Here is a 13,340-nt window from a genome sequence, read left to right on the forward strand (position 1 = left end):
CTGCCATGCATACAACAAAATGTGACACAAGCATCACCCTATGTGAAGTTAAGGAAGTTGATAGTAATTCAAATGATTAAGTTTTAAAGGACAACAATAATTGGATCCTGCTTAGAGTACCGGTTACATATTGCTTATATTAGGATGAAGCTAACAGAATAGGTAAAGTGTTCTTTATGCTTCTCAAAAAATAATTTATCTGTAAGGAATACAAACCTGAACGGAATTAACACTTCCTTTTCCAGCCTGTTACAGGCACCTTTGGTCTGTACTCCACACAGGTAGAACAGAAAGGTATCTGTATGGACAGCAGACAAGTCTGAAGAAGCGCAATCTGTCATCCTTACAACAAATAGGATGCGAGTTTAGCCTGGCAGTGGCCTCTTGCTTGAAAAAACCTTGACTAATTGCTTCCTACTATGAGTTTAACAATCTGGCTGACAATGAGCTCTCACATGGGCAAATAGGCTATCTGCAGGGTAGAGTATTCTCAGCAGGAGTAGCAGTCTGCATCAGAGAGATAAAAATGCTTATTCTGTGCTCCAATGTGAGACAGTACAGAAAGTCCTTTGAACAATATTAGATGTAACAGAAATCACCTCAAAGAGGCATTTGAATGCAAAAGGCTTTTATTACTCACAATAATGCCCTTCTGCTTCAATTTTCCCCAACTGAAAGTGCTGATCATTGGTCTTAAATGGACAATTTCTTCCACTAATAATCCAGGATTTATCTGTGATAAAAAGAGAGCATACTGTGCCACACAAGGCTACAATGATTTCAAGTCCAGATTACCTTGCAATATTTAAGTAGCCTTGACATTAACAGCAAACTGACAGTGCAATTTCCAAGGCTACATAAGAAAAGGATACAAGTATGGGGCCTTGCAAAAAGCCGAGAAAAGAAACTAGCCAATTACTCCAGCAAAGTCAAGGGCAGCCTGAAGCAATGCACTGCCAGGGTCTGATGGGGTCCAACAGTCCTAGAAACCCACCCCTCAAGTTTTCCCTTCTTCTGAATTGGAGTTCTCTCAAATCAAGCATTGTGTCTTGATGAACTCTTATGATTGGGCTCTACGTTTTCTATAAAGGCAGTTGGCATTGATTTAAAAGTCCTCTTAATTCATAGGAGTTCAATGTTCAAGTGTTCTAACACAGCAATATATGTGTTGCCAGTGACTGCATTATTGTTACAGCCATCATTCCTTGTCTGTTATTAACAGCACCTTAATGTATTAAAATTGTTATGCACAAAACTGCAATGAAACACTTACAAAGGCTGCAGATATTACTGGTAACTAGTTAGGTGTACAAGAACTCTCTCTTAGAAGGCATCTCTATACATCCTTGTACACCCAGCTCTGAAACAAAGCCAAGCTACAACATATATTGGTTTTCTAGACTTGGGGATACCCTTTTTCTCCTCCCAGAATGATCCTTCCAGGAATTGCTGCAACAAAACCAACACACACTTACCAGCTTTTTTACCATGGAGATCACTGTATTTAGCAGCTCCTACGAAGAAAAAAACCAACCAACCAACCCAGTTTATACAGTTATCTACTTACAGTAATAAAGAAGTGTATATTTTTGTGTAAAAATGACAAAAAAAAAAAAAAAAGTCTTTTAGCTTGCATGTAACTATCAAGTTGTTACAAGATACATGATTAATACTATGATATCTCTTTATTTCTGTGTCCTTTACACATTCTTCAACCAGCTCTGGGAATTATACTCACTCTAGAGCTCCTTTTGAATCTGGTAACTTGGAAAGATAACTACGTAATAAAAAAAGAAATAGCTGAAAGTTAGCAATATGTTTTTTTTTTGTCTCAAACCCAAGAATTTATTTCTTAATTTTTTACAATTATTATTTCATACAAATGACAGAGAACAGTTTTCTATCCACACTAAAGAAATCAACGTGGCCTTACCCATGGCTGCAGTTCCTCCAGGGGTATACCTATTCTGTCATGGGCTTATCCATAGCCATACACTTTGAGGTACTCCAGCGTGACCTAATGCACAGCCACAGATACTTGGTGGTATACCTCCTCCAGTGTGGACATATCCTTGGGCCACAGTCCCTTCAGAGGTATACCTGCTGAGGCACAACCATGGCCACAGATACTTGGATAAGCCCATGCAAGCGCAGGTGCATCTACATGGCCACAGATGCTTCAGGGCATCCTGCTCCCATGTGGACTTATCCGCAGGTGATAGTCCCTTTGACTGAAGTTCACAGCAGAGTTCCAGTCTGCCCAGCAGAGCAGCACAGACACAGGAGCCTTGCCTGGCCATTGCCAGCCCAGACACATGGCCACTGCTGTTATCAGACCATTCCCAGGCACGGCAGAGGAAAATAGGCACTACAGCAAGCACCAAAAGCAAAAAAGAAGCAGCCGCTAACAAGCACTAGACTATAATATACAGTAAAGCAAGCAAGCCCCATGGCAAGTACAGAAGCCTGCCAATGAACAGCTAAACAGCAACAACAGCTACAACTTCCACCTAGCACTTTCCAGACAAATCTGTCATTATCTCAAACCCTTCAATACCTACATTGGGAACTAAAAAGAACTGCCATGGTTTAACCACAGCAAGCAGCTAAGCCCCATAGAACTACTCACTCACTCCCCCTACCGTGGAATGGAGAACTACAAGGGTAAAAATGAGAAAACTCGTGGTTTGAGATAAAGGCAGTTTAATAGGTAAAGCAAAAACCACATGCTCAAATCAGAAACCCAAGGAATTTATTCATCACTTCCCATGGGAAGACAGGTGATCAGCAACCTCTAGGACAGCAGGGATCCATCATGCATAATGGTTACTTGGAAAGACAAAGTCCATCATACCAAACATGTACCCCTTCCTTCTTCCCCCAGCTTTATATACTGAGCATGACATCCTATGGCATGGGACATCCCTTGGGTCAGTTGTCCCAGCTGTGTCCCCTCCCATCTCCTTGTGCCTGCTCACTGCTGGGATGAGGAGCAGAAAAGACTTTGACTCTGTGCAAGCACTACCCAGCATAACAGAAAGATCCCTAAATTATCAACACTGTTTTCAGCATGAACACAAAACATCACCCTATACCAGCTACTATGAAGAAAATTAACTATCTCAACCAAAATCAGCACTGCTCAGTATCTTCACAAAGCAAGTTTGGTTTCAGTCTCAAAATAACACTCAGTTGGTCATGCACCATATTATCAGGTGCTGTAAACTAAACTAACTTCTGAACTATACCAATTTACACCAATTTTCACAAGCATTTGTATTAGATTATAACAACCTTCCCACACACCAGTTTATAAGGTCCCCCAATTAACCTCTTGAAAAGCAAATGATAATAAAACCTCCTTTGGGGGAGGTACTGACTGTAGGTATGACCATCACAACCAACCATATCAAACAACTTCTTTCCTACATGGATCACACAACTGTTTTCCTCCTCTTCAAGTCACAGGAAGCTGATTCCAGGAGGAACTCTGCTGTTCCTTCCAGCTTTGGGATATTTCAGGAATTTCAATATATGAACTTTTCTTCAATTCCAAGTTAATTTTGAATAGGAGGGAAAAAGAAAGTTCCAGGTAAAAGAGTCCTCTCAAAACCCAGGACATTCCAATACCTCATTTCATTTACTTTAAATACAGTCCACCTGCATGTTCCTTTAGTACAGTAAGCACCACCTCTTCTCCTTCAGAACAGTATGAGTGCCCTTCACAAAGTGTTTTTGTTAGTTTAACAATGTGGATAAACTCTCTTCGCCTCCAAAAAGTCTTCCTTATCTTTCCCTTGGTTTCTGTGTTAGCTTTAAAACACTCCTGGTAGGAGCCGGTAAGGGACCGCTGCAGTGTACCGCTTCCAGTCCTTCCCGTATTTGCTGAGACAACGGTGTTCATCCCTAATGCACCGGTGGGTTAGCAAAATAGTCATATAAACTATGTAGAAGTAAGGCAAGATGTGCTCAAAACCACAAGCCAGGCAGTAGGCCAGGGAACCCATTAGGTCACCTGTGTAGTTAAAATGACGTGCCCACCCCCAGAATCCCGAGGTCATCAGCTTGCTGTAGTACTTGGTGCCTTCTACAGACAGGTAGGAGCACTCTATGTACTCAGGTTTCTTCCCCCATATCTTGCAGTTGCCATTGGTACGACGGAAAAGGTCCTTCTGGTGGTTGGTCATTCTGAAGATGTAATAGCCAATGAAGCCCAGTATCAAGATGCCTATAGCATTGGCTGTGCCCAGCTGGACAGGGTGGTAAACCAAATACAAGCCCTGGGGGGAATGAAAAGAAACAATTAGTGATTTACCTTACATATATGCTCCCATATATGAATTTGTGTTAAAATATAAACCAACACCCACCAAAAAAACCCTCAACATGCTGGAGTGCAAAAAGGAATTAAAAGGATTTAGAAAAACATATAGCCACAACATAGTGATAGAAGAAGACACCGAAGAAGGAGGGGAGAGGAAAATATATCAAGTCCATGCAAGCACAGTAAGCCTTCCTACAAGTGCATCATTACAAAGGATGTTGTAATGGTTACATTCAAACTGTCTAGAAACAGTTGAAGAAATCAAACTGTCAAGGAGAATGTTTCTGGAAAGTTTCTTTCCTTTTAGCCCCAACACATACTGTACCACATTTTTACCTGCAAAGTATAGAGGTAAGGCAACCAAACACAGTCTCCCCAGCCCAAATACCATCCAAAATGATCATGGCAGATATCAATGGTTTTCAAATACCAGGCTTCATTCCAGAAGAAGTCCAAAACATAAATACCCTGAAACAGACCAACAACATTATTCATATTAGTAATAGAGCACAGTCACCAATTATCCTGTTTAACAGCATCAGCCTCATCTTTCTGTACTGTCTTGTGATAAGAGCATAAAACTGATTTATTTTATGTTAACACCTCAAAAATAGTGTAGTAAGAGGAACATATCACACAAATATACTCCACCCTGATGGATAATGCAATAATAAGTCATGCAAAGCAATATTAACCAAGATGACTGAGGAATTCTGGAAGAAGTTCTTTACTGTGAGGGTGGTGAGGCACTGGAACAGGTTGCCCAAAGACGTGGTAAATACTCCATCGCTGGCAGTGTTCAAATCCAGGTTGGACACAGCCTTGGGCAACAAGGTCTAGTGCAAGGCATCCCTGCCCGTGGCAGGGGGGTTGCAACTAGATGATCTTAAGGTCCTTTCCAACCCTAAGCATTCTATGATTAAGATAAGTGTGCTACATAAGCGCATAGACTTCAGAAGTATACTCGCACTTGACCACTCATACCTCTCTTCAGCTTAAAGAGCCTTATGCTTTCAGAGACGGGAAACAGAGATCCCATTGAGTGGGCTTTTATTTACACTTAGCAATGGATAAATCCAAACTATTATCTGTACTTAGGATTTTGGGGTCTCTTTAGTAGAGAGCATGGCACCAGACTAGCTGGTTTTAGGTGCGGAGACATCTCTAGTTCTGCATGTTCCCCCCACACAAAAAAAAAAAACCCAAAAAACAACTTAGGTGCAGTGCTGCCCTCAGTAAAAAAACCTGTCCAATTTAGCTCCAACTAAAGCCATAGAATTTGTGATTGTTCTCTTTGGATTCAAGGTCACGCTATGCTTGTTTCCAGAACATAGGATCAGAGAAGCATTTCTTAAGTTCACACTGAAATCTGCTGGTGCAGGTATGACCATGCCACTAGTGGCACTGCATGAATACAGCAGAGTATTTACACTGGCACTCTGAATGAAAACAAGTGTCCAAAAAAATCAAGTTCCAGTGCATGTTCTCTGAAAGAGGTTGTTCGGGCCAGGAAAAAAAAAAAAAAATAAAAAAACAAAACCAGTTTCAACACAAAAATTTTTTACTACTTTAATAAACATAGCTTATTTCCAAATTGAGTTCTTACTTTGCTTCTCTGAATTTACCTGAAGGACGTTGACAAGGATCATGGAGTTAGTTACTTGGCCATACAGCTCCTGTTGTTTAGCAGCATAGGAAAGGTTAATTAGAGTCCAGGCTACAATACCAGGGCGCCCATTGAAGAAGAGCTTGAAATCAAACCACTTTCCTATTCGAGGGTTAAATTCAATCCCCATCATGTAGTCGTAAAAGAAGTTGCCAGTGAATTTGCTAGAAAGCATAAAAAATTGGAAATACATGCAGTTACGTAAAAATACTATTCTAACTACACATTTCAGATTCACTTGATGTAATTAATTATAATAAAACTGTAAAACCATATAGTGCTGTGCAAGACAACACAAACTGACTCAACCAAAGCATTCCATTAGCAGAGAGAAATTTTAGCTCCAGAGGTACCCATTTTTTTTTCTTGGTAACATTTTGAACAGTTTAACTACAACCTTCCCTATCTGTCATAAATAGGATGGATTTATCTGTGACACTGAGGCTACCAGTCACATGATATGTAGCATGAAACAGAGGAATGTGCTAACGAAGCAAAACACCAGTCATATATTGGCCTATCTGTGCCAGTAAAATATATTCTATTGTTATTCTGTACAGCATTCAATTTACATGTCCTATTGTTACAAATCACATACCAGTCTTTCGGATTGGTAGGGAAAAAGTAGCCTTTAATCATTGCAAACGTGGAAACTGCATATCCCAGGATATTGGCACACCACATGAGAGGAATCCAGTTGTCAAAAATTATGGTAGGGGAGAAATAGTGGAAGTAATAGGCATTTGCAAACCAAAGCACGTGGGTGAAGATCCAAGCCTGAAGTCCATTTATTTCATACTTATTCACTATACCTAAAATATGAAGAAAATATGAGTTTAGTGGCATTGCATTAATACAGCTTTTTATTTTAGACATATGCATACAATATATAGAAGCTTAATCAAGTACTATGACCTTACTGTTCTCAGCCTCCCAATTAAATATCTTGAGATACTTAACTGAAAGTTTCACTAGACTCCACTGCAACCGTCAGGCTCTGCTAGGCTGAGTTTTTTCTCTTCAAGCAGTCAAGTTACTGTCTCCCTTAAAATTGCCTAAGGTATGAAGTTACTCTTTCACATGCTAAGTTCACATCACACATTTTCTTCAAGTCCCATGGGTTAACTTCATTGTCAAATACCAGCAGTAGTCCACTGCTGATTCTAAGTGCCAAAACTACCAGTCTGTATTCTTCCATTGCTGGTGCAGTGCCTGCCACATCATTAGTTTTACAAACAGCATGAGATGGAAATTCTATAACTTATCCTAAAAGATGACATAGATTGCTTTTTATTCTCCTTTGTAGTGAACATGAGGAAGGTGAAAGCATTTATGGCCATGTTTCCTTCAGCTCCACATGAGTTATAAAGAGTAAGTACAGAAATATTATAATTCTAAAATATTGTATGGTTGGCAGGTATTTTAAGGAAGAACTTACCAGCAGGGGTGACAGCACCTTCTTGTACACCTCCTACATATCCAGGAAGAAATTTATGGCAGAAGTCAGGAAGGCATATATACAAAACCACCTAGAAGAAGGAGAATGTATTAACAGCAAAACAAGACAAGACAAACCCCCCAAAACCACTGCCCTTTTCATGCACATACCAAATATAACACATGGCAGCTTCAAATAAGGATTGGATAAGAAAATACAGCACAATTTAGCTGTTGTTTAGTTATTAAACAGCTCTAAAGATGTACTTCATGTATGGCTGGCATCCCTTTTTGGTGGGGAGGCAGGACATTTGGTAACTAGATTCCTTATCCTTTTACTTCGAAGCTTATCTGTATTATAAGTAAGTTGTTCTCCAATTTGGGGAAAAAAAAAAAAAAAAAAAAAGGAGTGATATGGTTAAGTTTGAAGATATTTTACAAATACATGTAATGTCAGTGTTCTTTTACAGCCTTTCTATAGAAAATATCACCCCTTTTGCAGTGTTAGTTTATGATTATTTATTGTGTATTAATTTAAGACAAATGGGTATTGGTCATATATAGTTGCTTTTTCTTAAAAACCACATCAAGGAATATATCACACCAGGAATATTTGTGTATATTCCCTACATATTTATTTTTTGAATGCATAAGCGGCATTTGGATTCCAAAAAGCCATGGCACACAAGAAACATGGAAAAAGTAAACGCCACTGTGACATTCCACTACCCTTCATGTAAAAGGATTCATCAAGCAGCTCTTTGAAGAAACAGCCATGACATTTAGATTTTAACTCAATAACATACCTGGAAAGTGACCCAAAGGACATAGATGCCAGCAGCCCTATAGGTCAGCATAGGAGTCTTGTTCCAGATGTCAGACAGATGTTTATTCCCCGTTAGCAAGTCAATGAGTGGATTCATCAGAGAGCATTGGTACTGGTCACAGGACATTATGAAGTAATATACGATAAGTGGTGCAAACATAAGCAGGAAAAGGACGCTTGCCAAGGAAAACCAGTCCACTTCCCTGTAATCCAAAATAGAGCAATTTTTACCCCCTCAGTTTTCAGTTAGAATAGGGGTTTGATGAAGTCAGGCAATATTTTCAGTGGACCTACTCGACTATCTGGATGAAAACTGAAAATGTTTTCAGGGCACTTATATTTCTTTGGGTCAAATAGGGCATTACATACTTTACCACAATCTGTTATAAAACTATGCTAGTTAATCAGAGCAACAGAATAGATAGTATCTCCTTCCCAAAAAGGAATTATTACAACCTTCAATCAAATCACATACGATTGCCTATGATATGGCAATCATAGGTACAACTGCTATTCCATTGGGAGCGGTAACAGAATCACAAGAATATTGTGCAAAACTTCGAAACACAGAACAGACACACCCTGAGCAGCCATGAGTTGTACTTGCTCTACCACACACTGTAGTGGCAACCCATATAAACACACAAGGCTGTTTGCAGCTGCAACACAGTACTAACACTTGCACAACTTGAGAACAGGTATACAAGTCGTACGTCTTGCTGCAGCACGAGATGTCAGCTGGCAATATCACAGATGGATGCCTGTTCTTCAAATCTCAGGAAATATTGAGGTTAAAGTTCTGGCCTTGAAGGAACTTCAAGTTTTACTGATTTTTATGATGAGCTTTTTGCAAGGACAACTGTGTTTTAACCCAAGCCATCTGGCAAGCTGTCTGTCCTAAAAATCTTCAAGGACTTGTCTTTGGCATCTGTTACTACAGCTCATTATCCATGAGCTTTCAAGAGGAGGGCAATGCAACAATCTGTTATTAACAGAGTTAAGTTTAAAAGGAATGTAGCATCTATAGGAGTGTGAACCAATTTGAGATACAATGGCTAATTACAGTCATCAGCTTCTCTCACCATGCTCTTCCCCACTGGACTTGAGATGTTTGAGTATTATTTTGGGTACTTTTGTGTTTTCTTTCTTCAGAAGGTTTTTTCTCCTGCTGGGCTCCCATGATGTCCTGTATGGAAGAAAATATTCATGGTATTACTCCATCTGGTTCTCAGTAATTCTTATGGCTCTACAGAAGAGAAACACAAATAGAAGTTATTAAAAAAAATATCATGTAGCCTTCTGATTACAAGAAATTTGGGAGAAGAGGGTAGGAAGGAAAAAAATCCTTCCAACTTCCTTATGATCTGATATTCAGCAAAACATAATCAGAACACTGATTAACACCATTAAATGTCTTCCTAGCAGGAAATTTATTTTAAGATATATTGTATAAGACCTGGCTTACTACTTATCTGTGAGATGCAAAGGGGAAAGAAAACTGGTTTGCCACATGCTTACAAACCTCTTAAAATAACCATCTGTAACTAATTGCCTTTCTTAATTGGATAAATTCCTACTGTTGCAACATTACCTTTACTGGACCTTGGCATATTATGTACTTTTCCCCAGACCCCTTGCTCCATACCTGTGAGCTACGTCACAGAAAACAAGATAGCAGTTTATAATCCCATCTACATCAGAAAAAAGTGGCAATGGAAAAGGACTTACTAGGCCACACCTAATTCTCTCTGTGAAACATGCATTACAGCTTTATTTTGCTTTGCCCACATACTTCTGTTGTTAAAAATCATCCTCCCATAACGTAAATATTTGGTAATCCCCCTCCAGCGAAAAAAAAAAAAAAAAGGTCTTCTGGGACAAGACAGACTCTAAGACACAGGGAGAGTTACAGTTTGCCATTTAGGGGGCATTTGCTAACTTGCTAGTTTTGTCCCTTTTTGGGCTTTAATATTTCAACTCAAACCAGAAACCAGTTATTTCCACTGAAACAGAAGTTATAATACAACACTGGCAGTGACCTGTGGACACTAACACGCCTTACTGTTCCTGCCCAGCCTGGCCCAGGGCCTGCCCTGACCCATTTCAGCCCATCCCAGGGCCATCAATCCCTGCCCCAGTGATAACAAAAGAGTACCGGGTCTCCAGCTCCACCAGAGCCCTCCCTGACCATGGGTCCTGCTGATGTCCCACGGCCTGATGTTCTGGCCCAGTCTCATCCCCATAGTCCTGTCTGGCCATTTTGGGTTCTTGTCTGACACTGCTTCTCCTCCCTAGGCCTGACCCTCACCCCTGTGCTGATGGGCCCTTGCCTGGCCTTGGCCTGGTCTAATCATCAAAGGACTGCCTGGCAGCCAGGGAACCAGACCCTGACCTGTAGACCCACTGTTTCACCATGAACCTGCCTGACTACCTGGACTCTTAGTTGAACCTGGCCATAATCTCTGGGTCTTCGCCGCTCACCTCAAGGCGTTACTATGGGGTGGACTGACAGGCAACCCCCTGCCTACAGCCGTGTTATCCCCAGTAAGCTCCCAGACCCCTAAGGAGTAGCATTTCACATTAAGACAAAATAAGGACTCAACAGGATCAGCCCAGCTGCAGGGATAACGCGCCACACTCAGATTAAAAGTACGTGGTATGTTACTCCACAGCTATCTCCTCCACACAACACATTTCAACAGAAGTGCTTATTTTCAGAAACAATCTAAAAATAACATTGCCAACCTGGTTAGGCAGAAATCCTAATCAAATAATGCAAGAAGATACATGGGTGGCAAGAAGCCTATGTTACTTACTACTACAGTTATTTACTATTTCAATTATTGTAAGTACTACCATCCTATCCTTCAGCAGAAACATTCCAAAATACAGTCAAACTTCTGCTTCACTTTGAGCCAGAAGTCTACATCTTCCTTGGTATCAATACTTTCACTACAAGATTTCTAAAGCAAGCAATGAAACAACCTCTAGAGGAGGTTATTGATCATGTACAAGAAACGGGAATGACAGGAGAATAATCATATCAAGATTGCAGTGTGTGAGCTTACTCCAGTTATTTGTGCTCGTTTTGCTTTACAACAGTAGTCCAAATTCTTACAATAAGCAGTTTCAATACTAATAAGGATTTTACCAAGATAGAAAGGCTCTTACTCAGGAATTATCAAAATTGGAAATATTTGGCTCAGATGAAACCTTTGACATCATTTATTCCTCACTGAGAGCAAGGACAACTTAAAACAGGTTGCTGAGCACCTTGCCTGGTTAGATTTTGAATATTTCCAAAGATTCCACATGACTTGTCAGTCCTACCGAGAAAGAGCAGGCCTCTTTTCTAAGAGGCCCAGAAAAGAAATCCTAGGTTGAAAATTTCCATAGTGTTTAGGCTTGTAGTATCCAAACAGCCCAACTACTTTGCTGAGCTCAGCATATTCTATGTGACAGCTGTGTCCAGCCTGCTGAGCACTCATAAAAAGCCTGCCTGCAGCCGGCAGCATGTGGGATTTGGTGCTACACCATTCTGTGCAATGACACACAGAGTGTATCATTAATCCTATCAGACAACACAGAGACAGGATAATCACCTGATTACTAGTACTGGGAACTAGCTACATGAGAAGTGCTGGCATTCCTTCCCACAGCCTGCAGTTCTTCATAAACTGCTCCAGTGTGAGTCCCTCACACAGGGTGCAGTCCTTCAGGAACAGACTGCTCCAGTGCGGGTTCCCTGCGTGGTCCCCAGTCATGCCAGCAAACCTGCTCTGGCATGGGCTTCTCTCTCCATGGGGCGACAGGCCCTGCCAGGAGCTTGCTCCAGTGTACAGAGCAGTTCCCATGGGGTCACAGCCTCCTTCAGGCATCTCCCTGCTGGTCCCCGGGGTCCTCCCCAGGCTGTAGGTAGATATCTGCTCCACTGTTGGCCCACATGGGGGCTTAGCTCACCATGGTCTCCAGGGGAATCTCTGCTCTAGCGCTTGGAGCACCTCCTCCCACCTTCTGTACTGACCTTGGGGTCTGCCAAGTTGTTTCTCTCACACATTCTCACTCCTCTCTCCAGCTGAAATTGTACAGCTTGGCTTTTGCCTCACCCCTTCTTGTATGTTATTCCAGAGGTGCTACCACTGTCACCGATGGGCTCAGCGCTGCTCAGTCCATCTTGGAGCTGGCTGGCACTTGCACGCAAACCCAATACATTTAACCAGCTTCTCAGCAAGAGCACGAAACAAAGTTCACAATTCATTTATCACCTGCACAGAGAGCTCCAGAGATGCACTCTTTCTCAGAGTCCAAACCTCAGGGCTTAACAATGAAGTACTATATTACTGCTCACATTGTGTTAAACTAGTAATCACGTCAACTCATTTGGAAGCTCTCCCCATTTGGTGCCTAAGCTGCAGATCTAACATACAATTCACAAAGTAAATGTCACATGAAGTCCTTGCAAACAACAATAATACACGTGCTTGATGCTTTTAATCGGCATGCTCTAAAACCACTGAAGGAAACCTTGATGAAGCATGGCAAAACCTCACATTTTGTCCTACAAAACCAAGGCAGACATCTGTTCAAGAATGTGTATTTTCAAGAACAGTCCTTAGCCAACAAGCGATATGCCACACAGCCCCATGCTTTACACAGGAGAGGATCAGAGCAGCAGGTTGCTCGGGGCAGGGGGGCTCAGCAGGCCCATGTAGGCAGGTAAGGCAGCACCTTTGCACACACCAGGCCCTTCATGATACACGGGCGCTATTACTGGGAAGGGGTCGCACGTTAAGAGCACCTTCCGGAGGCAGGGAGCACTTACTGAGCTCCGTACTTGCCCTCGCCAAGAAACCAGCAGGCACGCACTAACGGGCGGGCTCACCAGCCCGACAGACACTACCCACTTCCCGAAAACAGCGCGGGAGCAACTTACCGGTGCAGCCCGGTGCAGCTCAGCCGGCACCACGTTTCCTATTACACCAACGGGCTCACCTCAGCGCATCCCACCGGAGCCGCTATCTACGGCCGTCCCGCTCTCCTCAGGACAGCCCCGCCCTCACCCCGCACTTCTGACCAATCCCCGCCGC

The 13,340-nt window shown here is 41.8% G+C and overlaps 1 protein-coding gene across 1 annotated transcript; it reads right to left on the reverse strand.

Moving 5' to 3' along the window:
* Positions 1-2,686: 2,686 nt before the first annotated feature.
* DHCR7 (7-dehydrocholesterol reductase) lies at positions 2,687-13,303 on the reverse strand. Its single transcript, XM_065683431.1, has 8 exons — positions 13,187-13,303; positions 9,336-9,439; positions 8,234-8,456; positions 7,429-7,519; positions 6,589-6,802; positions 5,950-6,154; positions 4,661-4,792; positions 2,687-4,280 (listed from the first exon to the last, which is right to left on the reverse strand). Exons 2-8 carry the CDS (start codon positions 9,431-9,433, stop codon positions 3,816-3,818), a joined length of 1,428 nt encoding a protein of 475 aa, XP_065539503.1. The 5' UTR covers positions 9,434-9,439; positions 13,187-13,303; the 3' UTR covers positions 2,687-3,815.
* Positions 13,304-13,340: the final 37 nt, after the last annotated feature.

The sequence above is a fragment of the Lathamus discolor genome, chromosome 6 (assembly GCF_037157495.1).
Source record: "Lathamus discolor isolate bLatDis1 chromosome 6, bLatDis1.hap1, whole genome shotgun sequence".
Taxonomy (NCBI): domain Eukaryota; kingdom Metazoa; phylum Chordata; class Aves; order Psittaciformes; family Psittacidae; genus Lathamus; species Lathamus discolor.

Excerpts from the sequence above, each read along its gene's own strand:
- DHCR7 (XM_065683431.1), bottom strand. The coding sequence starts at position 9,433 with ATGGGAGCCCAGCAGGAGAAAAAACCTTCTGAAGAAAGAAAACACAAA. Across the intron at positions 6,803-7,428 it reads AGGTGCTGTCACCCCTGCTG|GTATAGTGAATAAGTATGAA; the intron begins GTAAGTTCTTCC and ends TTCATATTTTAG. Across the intron at positions 4,281-4,660 it reads CTTACCTCTATACTTTGCAG|GGCTTGTATTTGGTTTACCA; the intron begins GTAAAAATGTGG and ends CATTCCCCCCAG.